Source organism: Thermobia domestica, chromosome 16 (assembly GCF_964235325.1).
Source record: "Thermobia domestica chromosome 16, izTheDome1.hap1.1, whole genome shotgun sequence".
NCBI lineage: Eukaryota > Metazoa > Arthropoda > Insecta > Zygentoma > Lepismatidae > Thermobia > Thermobia domestica.
The window spans coordinates 110,444,508-110,464,208 of record NC_137469.1 but is presented as its reverse complement, the minus strand read 5'-3'; the positions used below and the strand labels follow the sequence as shown (position 1 = coordinate 110,464,208).

The window sequence follows — 19,701 nt, the reverse complement described above, 5'->3', positions numbered from 1 at the left end:
TTCAATTGAGAATTCTGTTACTGGGGGTGCATCTGAGAAATTATGAGAACCTGTGAGAGTTCAGGGGGTATGCAGCATTTCGGGGGAATCTTCTGAAATATGTTTAAATTCAACATGGTTGTAATCTGATAGCATTAAAAGAAGCAAAGTTTGATTGTATGCTACTTTGGAAGCAATTGTTTATACCATCAGATTATTTTTGTAGTTCAGTAGCTCTTGTAATAAGTGTTCAGTTCCGAAATATTTAATAATTTCGACAGTTAGATTTCGACCATATTTATTAGATCATATAAAATGATGACTTATAAATGTAAAAATATCTGGTAGAGAATATTTTGTTAATTTATTTTAACCTGCATTTAACAAAAATCATTACGTACATGTTCCTAAATATGCTTCGATCAGGAAAGTACTGTAGGAATGTAGCTATCGAAATAATTAGCACCAAGTATTTGAAAATTGAACACTTGATAAACTGTTTCTATACCTTTAGTGCATTATTACAATTTCTTGTAACAGTATATATTTGTTACAATACCTATCTCTGCACTAGTTCAATAATAGGATGTATTTGAAAGCGTTGTTTCCAGGAAACATTCATTGAATTTCTTCTTTTATCCAGTCAGGGTATTTATGCGAGAAATTCAGTTTGGATTTGTTATGCTTGTTATTCAAGATATATTGATATTCAAGTGGTGTACAAAATATAGTTCGTAATGTGAATATTCAAAGGTCCTATTATTGAAGTTGTAATAAAGCAATTGTTGATGTTTATTACAATAAGGTTTTCGTTATTTCAATAAAATGCAAGTATTGTTTTTTCTTTTCTTTCTGCTTTTTACTATCATAATATCTTTTTTTTTTCTTTCGCATTAGTTTATTATTATTATTTTGTTTAATTGATTAGATTATAGCCAATCACATGCTAAATGGCAATGCAATTTGACTTTCAGGTATATCAGCGGGCAGATTTAAATCGTGTTTTAATGTCCCAAGCCCTTGGCCCATACTGTGATTTAAAACAAGATGTAACAAGTTGGAACTACACCGAAGGAGCAAGTGTGTCTATAGAGATGCAGGAATATGAAAGAGAAAGTAAGTATATTCCATATAATATAAAGAAGCTACCTAATTCTTAGGGTAAAAACGTATTATTATCTGAAATTTAGAGATGTGAGGGATTATTTTTTAAGGATGAGGATGGGGGGAAGGAACCGAAGTTTTTTTTCGTGGCTCTTCTGTGTGGGACATTTTGGGCTTTTTCGAATATTTCCATTTTAATGAAGAAATAACTGTACGTCCTTTTTTTCCCCGTCATAACACGAAAAAGGCACTTAATTACTGTATACTGAAAAAAAAAAAAATGAAAAATTTAAGAAAATCGGTGACTTGATAGAAAGGAAAAAAAGTCAGATCAATAGACGCAGTGGACTTTTTAGTTTCAGCGAAATGTTTGTAGAACTATTAGTGTAGTGTTACAACTACAAAAATGTTTTAGTAAAAAATTAATTTTGGCAATAACTGTTGTAAAGTATACGAAAGTACAGACAGTTCTCAAGTAAATTCATATTTACAGTTATTTTTTAAATCATCGGCATTATAAGAATATAAGATTCTGTGCCATGTTTATAATGCATATTATGCAGTAGATGGTTAAGCTTTCTGTTACAGATAGTTTCTGCATTGGAGTAATATTATACAGTATTTTTGTCGAATATTTTCGTATTTTTTTATACCTATTTGCGACAAATCTTAAGGTGTGGGTAGGATCTCCTTGTATTTCTAGACTAAAAAAAACGGGATACCCTATAAAAAGTTATAGCTATGCACTTGCTTCTTGGTTAAGTCTCAATTAATTAAATAATAGCCTTCTTCGCCAATCACAAGTGAATGGCAGAGAGTAAATTATTCCTATTAGTTGAGTATTTAAACCAGGGGTAAAATGGATCTGAAAAGATGGGGGGACGGAGGACGTCACGCCGTCCCCCATGTCTGTCTTTGCCTATTGTAATTTTTTAGGAAGTAGAGGGACGCCGAGGATAGTTTTGAAAGAGGGGAATGGCGTCCTCCTGCGTTCCCCCTAACTTCCCCCCTCCTGTCTATGACCAATAAAAAGAATATTTTAATACCACACGAATGATATTAACTTATATTATAGAACGAAACCGGAACAAACATTTGGAGTTCGCAATAATTCATGGGAACAGATATGTAAATCCTTGACTTCCTCAGCGTCTGGAGGACGAGTAGTTCTGAAAAAAAAAAAAAAAAAAAAATCCTCTACGTAAATTTTGACTTACGCGAAGAACCCTTCAACTACCTATATACCTAAGTCGACAAATGCCTGTAGTTAGGTTTCATTGAACAGCATTATCAAGCACAATTTATGCATAAACTGAAACTTCAGTTAGTAAGTTTTAGGACCTAAAGGCGTATTTTATGTAAGAGATTACGCGGAACAAGTATATCTATTAATATACCTAATAGCATTCATGGAGGTCGTTAAAGTTCTAGGAGACGGTTAAAAACGCTTTTCTCAAGTTTCCTATTCCAGACAGATTGACACTACATAGCAGTAAAATGCAAAATCTGTGAATAATGAAATTTTACTGACGTCATACCCAAAACTGCTATTAATAGCTTTCATTTTGTAAAATGAATTTATGGGAGATTCTAATAGAACATCTGAAGCCAACAATAGTGTTTACCAACAAAGAGTGATATTTATAAAGTACGTGTAGGACCGCAGATGTTCAGTTACGAGGTGCGACACGAAGAAAGAAAAAGAAAGAAAGAAAAAAAAAACGGACTGAAGTAATAACCAGGGTGGATTGATTTAAATCAGTCTGATTTAAATCACGATTTTAATCAAGATTTAAATCACTTGATTTTTTAAATAAAAATCGTTGATTTAAATCAAATTCCGAAATGAATTAATTTAAAGTGAAAGTAAGTAAAATCCCGTTTCTCTTCTGTTATTTCGATTATGGAAGATAATAATCATAATACAATGAGACTCAAATGTATGTAAGCACAGTATGAAAACGAGTATCATGTAGGGAACTATCAGGGAAAATCCCGTTTGAAAGGGTTACGGGTGAACCCTGCTTTCTTCTCTTTGTAACACAGGGTTTTAAAATTTCTATTCCAACGGGGAATTCACCATGGACAGTTAAGATGAAAACTCTTTTGTGTCCACGTCTATTTGTTTGTTTCCAGATAATAGGGGCGTATTTAGAGGGGTCCGATCCCCTCTCCGAAACAAAACAAAAAATAGATTTTAAAATTTTGGGCGAAATTTATGTACTAAATACATAGAAGTTCCTCGGGATCGTAATACGAGAAATTTTGGATGCGTTAAAATATCGAATAATACTTATGATAAAATGGATACTTGACCTCATTGCAGAACATGCCGCGATCTGCGATGTGATCGCAGAAAATTTGCCGCGCATGTGCAGGAAAAAATGTCAGAGGAAATAAAATAACCAACAGAAAAATATAAAAACGTGCCTGCTATGTATAGATGTCTTAATGGAAGGAAAACTCGCATTTGAACTGTTTTTCACGTCACATAAAGCATATTTTTAACAATCACAAGTGTCTCTTCTTCTGGAACTGATCATCTTGATTTTTTATTTTTTTTTTTTTTATTTTGGAATTCCTGCAGGGAATTCGTGTTATTATTCAGTTCAAAATCGCTTATCATCGCGAATTGTGTCGAGGAATTTGAAGCTTTAAAATATATAAAACGATAATTATGCCTGTTGTGCTGTATGGTTGTGAAACATGGTCGCTTACGCTGAGGGAAGAACGCAGACTGAAAGTATTTGAGAATAAAATCCTGAAAGTAATATTCGGAACCAAAAGGAACGGAAATGAGGAATGGCGAAAACTTCACGATGAGGAACTGCATAATTTATACCATTTACCAAACATTGTTAGGGTCATCAAATCTTGGAGGCTCAGGTGGGCAGGACATGTAGCTAGAATGGAAGAAAGTAGGAACGCTTTCAAAGTTTTAACTGGAAGTCCAATCGGAAAACAACCATTAGGAAGATCTAGGCGCAGATGGGAGGACAGTATTAAGATGGATCTCGCAGAAATAAGAATACAAAATAGAAACTGGATTCAGTTGACTAAGGATAGAAGTCAGGAGAGCTTTTGTGAACATGGCATTGAACCTCCGGGTTCCATAGGTCATAGAGTGAGTTAGTTAATTTTAGGCGAAATTTATGTACTTTATATGTATTTCGTGCCGCTAGCTAGTTCCAATTGTTTAAAAATATGCCCCTGCCAAATATCAGTAACTTTCGTGTAAAGAAAACTGTCATGTTGATATACATTGCTGTACTTTTTCCTTAATGCTTAAGAAACATTGGGATTGAAATAGGTTAACGATTGGGAATTAATTCAAAATTAAAACCCAATACTTTCACTCAAATGACATAATTAACATTTAATACTAATTCCTAATGCTTTTTCTTCAGTTCGCGACTTGTATTATACGAAGAAAAAGATTTGATTTAAATCAAAAAAATGATTTTTTTCCACCCTGGTAATAACCAGAGTCCTGACGATGGTGTCACCTTCAACACACTTGGCATTATATGTAACATCCGTGGAAGTCATGTTCTGTAAGGGTCTTTAGTACGTTTTCCGTTTTTTTTTTTTTTTTCTTTCTAACCTCATTAACAGAGGTAAAATGTATTCCTTTCAGTTCAGATTTGATTTCCAGGAACAAAAACAAATCACAAGGTGCCAAATCAGCCAAATCAAGCGAGTACGCAGGTATTCTAACGCTGCAATATTTTTTCGAGCCAAAAATTGCTATACGGATAGCGGGCCTTGTGAGTGGCGACATTGCACGAATTTTTCGCATTTGCAGTTTCTCCGTTAAGATGCGTCTGACTGATTGACTGTTCAAGTTCACAACCTTAGCAGTTGCTCTAACACTCAATCTGCGGCGATATCTCACAACACAACGAACATTTTCCATATTTTTTCAGTTACAGAAAAAAGGTGGTGGTCTGTTCGTTCATCATCCTCACAGCTCTCCCCACCTTTCAGAAACCTTTTGTACCACTCGAACACACGTGTCCTTGACATGCAGACTTCGCCAAAACTTTCTTAACATTTGAAATGTTTCAGTAGCAGATTTTCGAAGTTTCACGAGAAACTTAATGTTTATCCTTTGTTCTACTTTCACGCTCGTTATTTTCCGCCAACGCATTCAAGACGTATTCACTCTTTATGGCTTACCTTGGGAATGGCTGGGCCGGGTGAGTTCAACTCATTGTCCTAGGTAGGGAAGGTATGGTAGTTTATCCTTGCAAAAACAATAGTGGTTTTTGTGTTTTTTAATTTATTGTCGTCGCACTTTGTATGTTTAGGTCTGGGGAGTAGGCGAACCAGGAGAGGTGTTCAACTTCATTCTGATGGTCCTCGAACTACGTTACATCTCCAGCTATCTGAATTATCGTGGAATATAATATCATTACCCAGAAACATCTGGACCACAGAAATCACATGGGTGCTAAAATAAAATGACAATATAACCACTGGCAGTGACGCAATCGGTAAGCGTCACCACAGAACTCACCAGAAGATTGGGGCTCATACAGCATCACAGAGCTGCCACCACGTTTCACGGTTGAACAGAGGCATTATGAATCATACGCTTCTTTGGGCATCCGAAACAGACATATACAATTCATGGTTTGAAATAATAAAGTAAACGATGACTCATCCAACCGTACCACACGTTTTCAGACATCAGCGGTCAACGTTGTATTTTCGCGGCACCATTAGCCTCGCGCTAAAGCATTATGGCTCTTTATCAGTGATTTCGTCCATCCAGCCTGACCCCTATGTATACGTCATGTAACTCGCTGCGGACTATGATCCTGAACACAGTGTGTGCGATGTGCTGCTTGAATTCTTCCGTTACTTGTACTGCAGTGGCACGACAGTTCTGAGTGACAATCCGCTATAATGTATGGCGGGACTTGGCACTGAGGTTTTCTGACCATTGTTTATCGTCGCGGATGTTTTACCGTAATTTGTAGCCGTCATCACCTTGTACACTGTCCTTCCTGATAATTACCACTTTTGCCACTGCGTAATTGAACGCTGACTATTTGACCTGTTTTGGAAATCAGAGAGGTACCCATTTTATAATATCACCATTTGGTAGTTTACTGCTTATTACTGTTCTACTGCTTCTCATGTAGTGCGAAGTCTTCTCATGTAGTACGGAGTTTGCCCTATCACACCATCATGAACAGGCCAGCACTGGTGCACATGTCTTGTCTGACGTGTTTCCATTAAATTGATAAGTATCTGTTTACTATTGAAGTGATAAATAAGAACCTTGCATATTAAACTTATTTTAGTTTTTATTTTTTAAGCTTAAGCTGAGTAAAAGTATACATTAACGGCATTATCTAGGTTGAATACGAGACCTCTAGACACAGCATTGTTTTAATTACATCTACTTCTATCATAAGTTGAATAATTTATAAAAATTTGTAATATCTACATAAAAAATCAGAAAATAGTGTATCATTATTCAACGTATAATAACGAGAGGTAAAATAGTAACATTGTAGTGTGTGTATTAAATAGGATTGTGGAGTAGAGAGTGAGAACTGCATTTATGTTTTGGTTTTGTGTGTTTGCAGGAGATCAATGTCCAATGCATTTTGATGATGGAAGCAACCCTTGGAGGCAAACTGAAAATTATATCAAGGTATTCCGATATGGAAGTGGATCTGCAGGAACATACGTTTTATGGAATTTTGTATTAATTATAAGTTTGATTGCATTAATATTGAAATAAAATATTCAATAAGAAGTAAAACACGACGTATAAAATATAACGGTTGGTGTTGATATTACAATCGAGGGATGGAATGTTACAGCATTCCATGGGTGTGACAATAGTATTGTGTAAAAAGGTAAAATGGGTTCCAGATTGCAACGAATACTAAATATTTTAATTGTTGGATACACTTCGTTCTAGAAGTAGCTACCGTGGAATCTTTTTTATATATACAAGTAACTAGAGAACGGTAAATGTAATTAAGTTTTTTTATTGCAGCGCTGAATTTATCGTTATTCGTAATGAGAATTAGACATTCCAATTTTGGTACGAATAATGTAATATTTATGACTGTATTTGTCTTTATTAAACACTAATGAGTATTGGTACTATAGATGTTCTATATTAGTTCTGCATATAATCTTTCATCAATATGATTAATTATAGTATGCAGGCTATATTTGTCGTAAAAAGAGTCAGTTTAATCAAGTATCAATTTGATCTGTCCTATGGTACAGAAGGGGTAAATATGGGGCCATAAAGTTCCACTCGCACAGTTACTATATGAAATAAATGTAAATGTACTTCATTCGCAGCTTTTGTATCACTTACAGTGGTTGTGAATTTTGGGTGTGTTTTGAGCAGTGAAGTCTCACATACAGCATACAATTTAGTAATTTCAAATCATTCCAGTACTAGAGTTAGGGGCTATAGAAGAGTTTCAGTTGCTCAGTTTTTAATATTGTACTTATTATAAACCTTAAATATTATAATCGTGTTTAAAGTATTTATAATTCATTTCAAGTATTGACTGGGACCATATCAAATATATTAATTTTTTTTCTCAGCCTTTTAATTTTAAAATCTTGAGATGTGGTGACCAGATTTAAAAAAATATAGAAGGGGACATTGTGACACTTTCTTGACCGCCTAAAAGGGACAAAAGCTTGTGATACACAAAATAAAACTGTATAGATTATTTTTGCACTTACGAGAAACAATTCATTCTTGAAACTTTTATCATGAACCATTAATAGAACCGTTTGTTTTTCATACAAAATATCGTTTATTCATTTTGTAGTAACTTTTGTATTAGATAATTCATAACATAAAAATTGAAGTTTTAGATCTAACTACATGTTGTATTTATCATAAGTCTATTTTGTAAAAAATAGGTATCTGTTAAGGTGAATTGTGTACATTTAGTGTAAAATTTATTTTGGTTGTACCCTGAATCTCAATTAGGAGACCATCTATAACAATTGGAATATGTTAAGACGAAGTTCCTTCTCTTTTTCTATATTAAAGAGAAAATGGAACGTGATGGAACTGAGTAGTTTTTAAAACTGTGACATTTACTTGGAACAGCCGGGACAGTATCTGGTCCCTTTTGTAACACGAATTTGTTCATATTGTATTCATATTTTCTGCTTATGGAGACAGTATCTGAGTGTATGTTTTTAAGTGTATGTGAAATCATAACTTCTTGTTGCAGATACTTGAAACGAGTAGGGTTAATTGATATGTGATGTTTTGTAGCTTTTATTATTAATAATAGTAATGTTAGTATTATTAACATTTTCCGTACAAAGAAGAAAACAATACAACTGCTGCACATTTTGTTACGTCATGTTCATGAAGTTCTAGTTTTGTAAATATAAAATTATTAAAAAGGGTTTATCTTGAAAGAAATATTTATTCTGACAAACATTTATAATGAAAGAAAAACATATAGGAAACCTAATGTTACTAAAAGAGTTAACATGAATTATGAGGGAGTCATCATAGGATATGTAAAATCTACCTCATATTACAATAATTTGTTGCAGCCGGAAGATTTCATATTTAATGTGTCATAAGTAACATATGTGAAAGGTGGGATTTAGGATTACTTAGGTGGTGCAGGCCAGAAATTGAAACATATTGTTGGATATATACGGAATTCATTATCATTTAAGTAGAGGTACAAGTCTACGCCTCTATATCATAAATTGTTACGTTAATTGGATAATTTCGTAAGAGCTATGTGTTACATAGAGATGTCAAGTGTAAATATTCGAAGGAAGATAATTGGGCAGAATTTGCGAACTAAATACTAATAAAAACTCATACAAAGGACATACAACTCCTGTTGAAAATTAGGATCCTCATAGTTCAAAGCTAATTTAGAATATCATGGTTATTGATTATAGTTTTGTATCGCTAGTAGTAATCAGTATCTACTTTTTTGAATGTTGGTAAATTAACTTACAGACAATGAAGAATGTCACAAATGTAGAATTCATAGTATAACTACTTCTTTTTCCGTCCATTCCAGTTTGGGTGTTTTCTTTGATAATTACTAGATCTCTTACATGTAAGCGTTTGTAACGTAATATAGATTTTGTTACTAATATAATGTATGTAAACAATTATGTGTTGCTATATATTTATATGTCAGTATAGTATGTACTGAAAAGTCACGTATAAGAGCCTTAGAATTTTTATAATTTTACATATGTCATATGACGTTGGTACTAAAAAGGAATATTAAACTTCAAACCAGTGTTATGTTTTTAGTAAAGAATTTCCATAGAGAGGAAAAATGTAATAAGTTACCTCCGTGTTTACTGAGGACATTAAACATCCGTCCATCTGCTACAGTGATGCCATATCGCCGATCATGCTCAATATGGATTAACAGTATTTATGTTGTACAACTTTAACTCCTGTTTTGAAAACATCTGGGGAATATTAACTGAAATTATCACTGATCTATTTTTATTTTAAGGAAAATTCACAAGAAACAATATGTGAATAAGAAACAGGAACATATGAAATGTGCAGTTGTCGCTGCCAGATGTAAAGGAACAATGAGCTTGGCTTGAAACATAGCCGTTATTATTTACAAATACCTGTCTCCAGGGAATATCATCTATGGTATATACTAACGTTATCCGTCCAACTTTGTCTGTCCGTAACAAGTTTGGCAGTTACTTTGAATGACCGACTCACATTTCAGTATATGAAATGAGTGACAACTTGGAGATTAGATGCTTACAATTTTCGTAGATTGAACAAAAATAAAACAAAAAATTCATAGGTATCATCAGTTGTAAAAGCAAATAATAATTATCAAAAGATTTGACTTTTAATTGACAATGATCGCCACATTATTTAAGAAAATATAAGCGGAGTTGATATTAGAAATACGATTGAAAAGAAAATTGTTGCTATGAAACACATGAAGTAATGTGAATAAGTTCGTGAAATAAAGCTTCGTGATGTAAAAGTAGTATAAATGAGAAGTTTATATCCTTCATAAAGAACACTCCTCTTCAGTGATTACATATTTTTGCATTAAGTTGTTCGAAACATTCCTCGAACTCACTCTTCGATATCTCCTTCAGCTGATTCATCACGTTTACAGTGACAATATTGCTTTCTTTTAAAACATTGGCAAATTGTAAATTAAACTTTTTGACTTTTATGGAACGTTAATTAATTAATTAATTTTCTCAACTTATACTGTTATAAAATGAAATTTGGTACTTTGTTGTGTGTTCTTTACTTATTCGGAATAATTTATGTTGCCAGTATTTCATCTGCTAAGTCTTCTGCAGACTTCTGGGCTTACAGCTTCTTATGGAGGTAGGTACGGAATTTCCTACTCATATTTTTTGTCATATATCTGCAATCCAGTAACAGAATTTGAAAAACATAAAATTATGTGTTCAACCTCCATTATTAGGATCTGATTCTCACTTAATGTCTATTGTGCTTTCACTGTTGCCAGGTATCGACTTAGTCTGATGCGTACAATTATTGGCACTATCACGAAACTTTTAATGTAATTGTAAACATTGTTATGCTTTAGAAACTCCGAGATAACGTATGTTGTAATCTAATAATACTTTTTTTTTTCCATATACAATCATACATATTAATACTTGATTAAATCTTCTACTTCTTGTAACTCCTCTAAAAACAATTGATGAAATTTGTATTGTTAGACCTGGTACAAACTCCGAGGTTCTGTTTATTCTCGACTTTTACCTCCTTGTCTTTGAATATTAATATCTTTGGCAGGTTGGCAGCCATTTCTGGAGCAAAACAAAAATAATTTCGTGCTAGTTCATGTTGTAGTGTCAATCGCATATCACATAAACTGGCTGCTATACCCAGAGGAAATTAGGATGATGCAAGCCATGTTGTAGCATCTGTATGCTTTCCAGCTGTGTATCGTATATTCGTCACTGTCATTGTTGTTTCAAACCGGTACCGACTCTGCGAACTTCTTTGCAGCTACTTTGTATTACGATAAATTACTTCATGAAAAAACCCAGTGGCTGCTCTTGACAAGGTCACATCCGTAAAAATTAAACTTTTATTGCTTCAAAGTAAGGAAAGAAAACTTGCCTAACGTACTTATTCTTGTATACAACAATTAGAACGTTAGCTTTGTGTTCTTCTCTTAGTAAGCGATTAAAATATTCATTTTTAACGATATGACTTCCCCCAAGAGCCAATACTGGAAAAACCTGATATTAACTTGAATGTAAGATATCCAGATGTGAACTGAGGTGAGCAGAGTGGAATTAAAATTTAATCCATCTGTTATTAACTTTTGTGATGTGTCCGTACTTATTTTACATAGTCCTTATTTATATGTATACATTTCTTTTTTATATATATTTTTAATTTTATATTATTTGCCGTGGCTCAATCTAGGAAATTTAGTTTTAGAAGAAAATAGTTTATATTAAAAACAGGTGGTTAATTGCATGAAAACAGAAAGGTTTATATTACTTTGGCAACTTTGGAACACCAGACCATGTAAATTGTGATTGTTACCATTATGTGTAAATGTTCGTTTTCTCTTTCTTCATGTCAGTGAGGAGATACTGTCATAGAGATTGGAGTGGTGCCGTCCATATGTGTATTTTGTATTTTTTTTAAATCATTGTACATATCACATTTTTAAGAGCAGCATTTTGTAGATTAAATTGTAATATTTTTTTTATAGTATTGTCAATAAAACAATTTTATTATTAATTTGATTGTGAGCTTTTATTAGTAGTACCTAAATATACATACTGTTTACAGTTAAATATATATACCTACAGTGTTTCAGGACTAAGTCAATAAAGTAATTGAATAAGAGTGAATACGTTCATTCTTCCTTAGTCTTGTGAATATACCTTCCTTTTTTTCTTTCCACTGTGTTTATGCACCTACTGTCACGGTCGTAGTTTTTGGATAAGCGTGTAGAGACCTACATTTGTTACTTCGTTTAATTTGTTTGTCAGTTATTTCAATTTGGAAATGTTAGCCGTTGCGGTAGGTTTACATCTTCGGAAAGTAATCGACATAAGCTAAATTTTGAGAGTAAGAAAGATAACTAATAGCAATTAGACGTTTCTAGACAAAAAAATCGCTGTACAACTACGCGACGTTACCGGATTGTGCTAGCGGAGATCTCATATATCAAATTCGTTTAAAAAGTTGTTTCGATTTACTTGCTGGGACAAAGTTCCTATACCAATTTTCATGTTTGAAAGGTTGAAAAAAAAAAAAAAAAAAATGCTGAGACTGAATTTTCTGCGACCGTGGAGGATCTTTGACAAACTATGCCATTAGTTAAGCTATTTGTCGGAGGGACAAAACTCACATTCAGCGTCAGATAATTTTATACACAAAATTTTGAGCCGTGGTAAACTATGTGGTCAACACTTGAAAATACAAAAGTATTACTCGTTTGTCAAAACACGGGGAAGAAAGCACGTTCAAATCATCAATTCTTCAAATGTTTAATCACAATCGTCCGCACTGTATCCTCGCTAATATTAAGGTTTCCGTTATAATACGAAATTCACAATGAATTTTCCACAGATCTAGGAAGTCTGGTATTCCAATTTTGTCAAGGAGGAAGTTGATAAATATCAGAGAAAAAATGTAGACTCACAGGAAGTAAGTATTTGTACCATATGTAAGATTCCATATTTAAGTCCCACAAAAAATATAATATCGTATATACGAAAGGGAAACCAATCTTCATCGTCGGTTTGTTTTTAAGTATCACCGTGAGCACCCAATTCGAATTAGTGCTGGCAAATCACTATTCGTACACATACTTGATGTGGCCATCGATAATACTTAACCCTTTTAAGATATATCGTAGTTTTTACTACGAAATGATAGTGTCTTCAAAATTCGATTAAAAGAGAACTAAGAAAGCTATTTAGTTCCGGTTTTTTATTTTATTTTACAAGAGAGGATGCATTGAAGAAAGCCTTCGAAGGGTCTATACGCTTCCGAGCGTCGGAACATAGGGGAGTATGACGTCATTACTTTACAAATTCCCTTTTTTAGTGACAAAAATCCTTATTTTCCTCAATTTTTCCCTCCTTAGGGACGTCCTAGGGACATGTGAGTGGTAATGTCTGAAAGCTTGCTCTATTCTGAAGACAACGACGTATGAATCATCATCCTACAATAATTAGGGACGAGTCAGGAAATTTTAAAATTTTGTAGGGTGTATTTTAGGGACATTTTGGGCGTTTTTTTATGCTCTCCCAACATGGGTAAAAATTTTCCCGCCCTTACTATTGAAGACAGGAAATTCTAATTTGTCTCAAGTAATTATTCTGATTTTCACGAAGCTTTGCACCCGTTGTAAACAATGCAGACTGCAGCGCAGAAAGGTGCCAACTAATTAAACAAAAAATGTTATATGTAATTTCCTGCTAAAAAATGAACAAACTGAATGGGGGGAAACAATGAGATTAAAAATGAAATGGCATGGGCTTGTGATAGGAGAATCAGGAACCACTCTCTCTCGTTTGCAGTGACGCATGCACTGCTCTCTTGAATCTTTGAACTACTATGTAAACACAGACACGCACAAGGAGAAAAAAGAGCAGAACGTTAAATTCCTTCTAGCAGTGTAAATTACAACTAAAACTTACTATCCCCACTCCTAACGTTTTCTCTAGCTGAGAATCTATCTAAAATGTTAGGATTCAGAGCCACTATTACATGGTGATTTAGTGGCCATACTAGCAGATCTATGATTGGATGAATGGATTGAAGTTTATCGTTCCCTTCAACAACAAGGCTGTATGAGATGTGGACCTACAGCCTAACGAGCGAACCGAACTACATGAACTCCCTCCGGAAATCGAACGCGAGTCTCCCGCCCGAATCTCGCGAGTATGCGAATCATATAATTCGGAGTTAATTATCGGATCTAGAAACATATGCAGTTGTACTCACCACTTCTATTCAAAATTGAGCTCTTGGGGGGGGGGGGAGGGCTTACTGGTAGAGCGTTTACCTCTAGCGCATGGGGTCCCTGGTTCGATTCCAGTTCGCGCCAAGCGAACCTTGTGGTGGACAAACACCGTGTGCATGGGTTTCCTCGGGGTTCTTCAGTTTGCTCCCACTTTCTTCATTCCACCATTTCATCCATTTTTTTCATCATCACCGTCTCCTTTAGCCTAGCCGGCATAGGCGTGGGACGTAAAACTCAAAAGATTTCATTTCATTTCATTTCAAAATTGAGCTCCTTGTACGTTTCCATTACATACGAGCGAGTGTATGGAACAAACAATTGTTCATTCTTCAAGAACTTGAAAACTACTGACAAGGGAACCTTCCGAAAATGATAGTTGCAGTGAAAGATGTGGCCTATGCCAATTGAAAGAGGTGTAACAGAGATGAGCATTCCCAAAAAATTAGCTGCCCATAGCAATAGGTTCAAGAAATATAAGGGGTGGAAGTTCGGGAAAGAGCAAGGTTATACAAGGGGGAAAATGCAAATTCCGCAAAAAAAAAAAAAGGGGGGGGGAGCACGGCAAAATACAATGCTGACAAGTGATATATAGAAAGAGACTTGCCACAATAGGGAACAAATGAAGGCCACCAGTGGGGTTAACAGTGTTGCCAACTGCAATGAAAAGTACATGTTTCGCAAAGAGCATTATATATAGTGAGTGCAATATTCAGTGTCATGTAGAACATAAGATATGACGTGTATAATCAGTGGTACAATCTAACAAAAGAGAATAGAAAAAACAGAAGTACGAAAAATACGGAAAAGACGAAGTTGGCCATAATGCGCCACATTTGATGACGAGCTGTGCATATTAGAATGAACAAAACAAGAAACACCAACTATGCAGGAAACCGACGTACCCAGATTCGAAAAGAAAAACGAGTTCCAAAGTTGGCAGCACTGGCCATGAACATCCAGACAATTCTAATATAGTTAGGCCACTCGCTTCATAAAAAGAAAATTCCGGCAAGAGGCATTAGCCTTCGCATCATTTGTACATGCTCGTCCACATTATACGTGCAATTGTTCGATGAGACAATGGTCCAAACAGAAGATACATTTGCAGTGAGCACAGCGGAATACTGCCAATCTGTCATACATGGTACAATGATCGCCTGTGAATGTCTCGAAACAGTACGCTAGAGGTGTCGGAACCTTTGGTGGTCTTTCTATCACATATCCACACCAGTAGAAAGCAAACACAATCAAAGGCTTGATCTGCTGTGTGTTGCTGTCTGCAATACTACCACCGCCTATATGATGTATCCAGAGTGTCCCACCTAACTCTGCGACTGAAATAGTTTCAAAGCGAAAAAAAAAATGTGACACATCCAGTTGTGCAGGAATGTACCCATGTCAGCGGGCGAGAAACTTCTGTGAGACGCACGTGCCCCCAAGTCCCCCATCATAGGGTCACAGGGGCCAACTTCAAACTTTCAAATAACACCATCGGTCGAGTTATATTTCTTTCGATAAATCATGGAATATGCAACAACGCATATCAGAAATATTTACTATATGGGATTTCAAAATGACCGCCAAAAATATCTGCTCGGTGACAAGAACAACGTGCATTTTTGGCGGCCATTTTGAAACCCGTGCTTCATATGGCAAATGTTTCTTATAGGCGGTGTTGTATCTATCCAGAGAAATATCATCTGTCCCCTGTTCCCATTTGAAATGTTGTGGTTAAGCCCTCGAGCCTTATTATGGGGACCCTGGGGACTTGCTTCTTACAAAGATTTCTTGGCCCTCGACATGAGTACATTCCTGTGCAATTGGATTTGCAACATCTCGTTTCGCTTCGCAGCAATTTGAGATCACAATGTTCGATCCCATGTTAAGACACAACATATATTTGTGGTGGCTATTTTGAAAAACATGCTTCATATAGCAAATGTTTCCTATATGTGTTGTTGCAAATTCCATGATCTATCGAGAGAGGTACCACTCGGTCCCTGTTGCCATTTGAAAGTTTGAAGTTTGCTCCTGGGGCCCTATGATGGGGACCCTGGGGGCACTTGCTTCTCACAGACTTTTATCATCCCCCGACATTGGTACATTCCTGCACAACTGGATCCGTCACATGTTTGTTCGTTTCTCAAATCTTTCAGGTCACAAAGTTTGGTGGGACACCCTGTATATTCCCACATACGACCCAACCATGACATAATGTTTACTTCTATTATAGGTTGTTGGCTCAACCCAACCATTTCATGTTCCCCGACTTGGCACTGCCTCAATCACTCTAGCATTGATGCATTCCGAGTGATGCCTGTTGGCTGAAGTTTCTTTTTGTGAAGCGAGTGGCCTAACTATATTAGACTTGTCTGGATGTTCATGGCCAGTGCTGCCAACTTTGGAACTCGTTTTTCTTTTCGAATCTAGGTACGTCGGTTTCCTGCATAGTCGGTGCTTCTTGTTTTGTTCATTCTAATATGCACAGCTCGTCATCAAATGTGGCGCATTATGGCCAACTTCGTCTTTTCCGTATTTTTCGTACTTCTGTTTTTTCTATTTTCTTTTGTTAGATTGTACCACTGATTATACACGCCATATTTTATGTTCTACATCACACTGAATATTGCACTCAATTCATATAGTGCTCTATGCAAAACATGTACTTTTCATTGCAGTTGGAAACACTGTTAACCCCACTGGTGGCCTCCATTTGTTCCCTATTGTGGCAAGTCTCTTTTTATACATCACTTGCCAGCATTGTATTTTGCCGTGCTCCCCCCCCTTTTTTTGGCGGAATTCGCACTTTTCCCCCTTTTCCAACCTTGCTGTTTCCCGAATTTCCACCCCTTATATTTCTTGAACCTATTGCTATGGGCAGCTAATTTTTTTGGGAATGCCCATTTCTGCTACAGCTCTTTCAATTGGCATAGGCTATATCTTTCACTGCAACTATCATTTTCGGAAGGTTCCCTTGTGAGTTTACTTATTTATTGAATAGAGAATTTATTATTTTATTTTCTTTCTTATATGTAATAAAATACCTATAAAATAAGTTTTGAATCCTCGCGACTTATCCTTTCGTTTGATATCTAGCAGAAAAGTTACGCCTTAAACAAATATATCATGGGAGTATGAAGACTCTATCGACATCTTATTCATCAAATTCCAAGAAACTTTTAAGACTTAACATGCATATAGTACCTCCTCTTAATTTCGCTGCAGCCAGAGAGAGAGAGAGAGAGAGAGAAATAAGACTCAAAAGTTACGAACCTTCCTATCCAATATTATAAAATTCTTAAATGTTGAAGATTCCTTTGTACATATCGTCATTTCTGGCACCGAATATTCGGTTTTTGCATATCTTAAATGGTCATTTATTCTGATCGCATTTTAAAAAGGCGATATACAAATTATAACTGAAAAAAGAAAAAATAACCTCATATTACTTCGTAATGAAACAGTAAAACAGATTTTATCCACTTTAACAGATTTTATCCTCTTTAACTTCTCTCTCTCTCTCTCTCTCTCTCTCTCACTCTCTTTTCTTTTTTTATTGTCTATTTCCTCATCTATTATGAAAGGTCAAACAATGATCTGAAATACTATAAGGAGCTTAATATCTTCAATAAGAACAGCAAGTACACTTGATTTCTCTTTTTCTTTTTCTTACGCCATTTTCATGAAATGACAACTGTTTGAAAACAATTCTTTGTGAAAAACTGAAAAACAACTATGAGTTAGCAACACTGAAAAATGAGACTAAGAACAGTTGATTCTTCCATAAGCAAATAGTACACAACAAGTGCAATATATTATAGTAATTAATGTATGGTTAAGGCATAGTAAGAACTTCTAGGATCCAACTCAAAGTGTGTATCTATATGGGATCGAAATCTTGAACCAAAATCGAATTTGTAAGAGAAAACTGTTACAACAAATGACAAAACACGCGAAGTGCGCACCACAATTTAAAGATGTCGCCCAAGGAAGTCAGCAGGTTACCTGCTGCTCCGAGTCATTCTGTTAAACATAAACAAGGCAAACCCTTAAGTGCAGAAGAAAAGCAAATAGTTTATTAAACGTTATCAACGTTGTTCAATTCACTTGAAGAAAATTATCACCTTAAGTAGCTAATTTTCATGTTCTCATAGAACAGTATATACACGTTATTTATTTATTTACTTTGCAGTAGGCTACTGTAGTTACTATTTGTATGTTCGCATGCTATACAATGTAAGAAAGCACATCAATAAATTGAACTTAAGGGGGAAATGTACCATCTTTTTTAATAGATGTGCATAATAAGTTAGGTAATAATGAAGAAGAATAAATCTCCCATAATGATAAATGTGCTTGCAGTTATATACCAGTTTATCGTTCAGTTGATAATTTGACATAACGCATTGTAGTTTCATCTGTAAATATAGTTTGGGGAAAAATAACAATGTTCAGTTGCTCTTAAAGGAGAGGGGAATTATATAGTACTGGATATTTTGCCCCATATCACGGCGATGGTGTGAGAATGAGACGACCAGTGTTGCCAACAAGTTGTTACAAAAAGTCGCTAAATAGGAGATGAAATGACTCCAATTTTGGGTAAAAAGTCGCTAAAATATTTTTCGTGGAATTTTGCCTTTTCACACACACACACACACACACATATATATATATATATATATATATATATATATATATATATATATATATATATATATATATATATATATAAGATACGTGATCAATTCAAGTTATAGTACTATCTACAAGAACGTATATGAAAGACACATATATAACTAACAATAATTTCACTTTTAAATATATTAACTTTATGATCAATTTTGATTCAACGAAATCAAAAATGAGTTTAGAAAAACGAAAAAAATTAAAAGTCTAGAAAAAAATCTTACTTCACTTCTATTCACGCTTCTAAAGATAATCAGTTTGCTATCGGTAATGTATTATTTGTGGCTCTAAAGGGAAGTTCTGTAAACTAAAGGTCATTAAAAGCTGAAGTTGGTCCCCGATAGAAGGTAAGAGATAACAGCAATCAAAGTGGGAATATAGAGATAAATGTTGTGTACTTTCCCAGATAAATGTTGTGTACTTTTCCAGTTCGTCAACACTTGCACTGATTCAAATAAGCAAAAGGAAAAAGACATATATATCTGAACTGATTCGAGCTAATAGTACTTATTTTAGGACAAATTGCTTGCAGAACAAAAGTCGCTAGATTTGTAAGTAAGTCGCCAAGTCGTCATTCCCAAATCACCAAAAAAGTCGCTAATCGGAAAAATTAATTTTTGTCGCTATCCTGGATGGCGAATCCCCTAGATTTAGCGACCTTTCCCCCAAATTGGCAACACTGGAGACGACTAATGCACATCGCAATGGCAAAAATACATGCACGTGCTGCAGCTGAAATATTGCGGGAAACAGATGAAACAATTTCCTCTTCACCAATCAGCAAATAGTCGTGCGCGCAGTGATACAACATCGAGTTACGCGGTTTGTTTTTGAAGGGTGCAAAGGACTGTGAAAAACGCTTTAGTACGCTACGTAGTATTTTTCAAAAATTTTTTCAGGTTTGTGCGCAGACCCGGGG

At 35.0% G+C, this 19,701-nt stretch overlaps 1 protein-coding gene across 1 annotated transcript in view; it reads left to right on the top strand.

Annotated features, from left to right (window-relative positions):
* Positions 1-11,862, top strand: part of udt (protein undicht) — a 40,559-nt gene extending 28,697 nt beyond the window's left edge. The window contains exons 9-10 of the mRNA XM_081742963.1: positions 954-1,095; positions 6,684-11,862. Of these exons, the coding sequence (XP_081599089.1) occupies positions 954-1,095; positions 6,684-6,841 (300 nt within the window). The 3' untranslated portion in view covers positions 6,842-11,862. The remainder of the gene's footprint in view (positions 1-953; positions 1,096-6,683) is intronic.
* Positions 11,863-19,701: the final 7,839 nt, after the last annotated feature.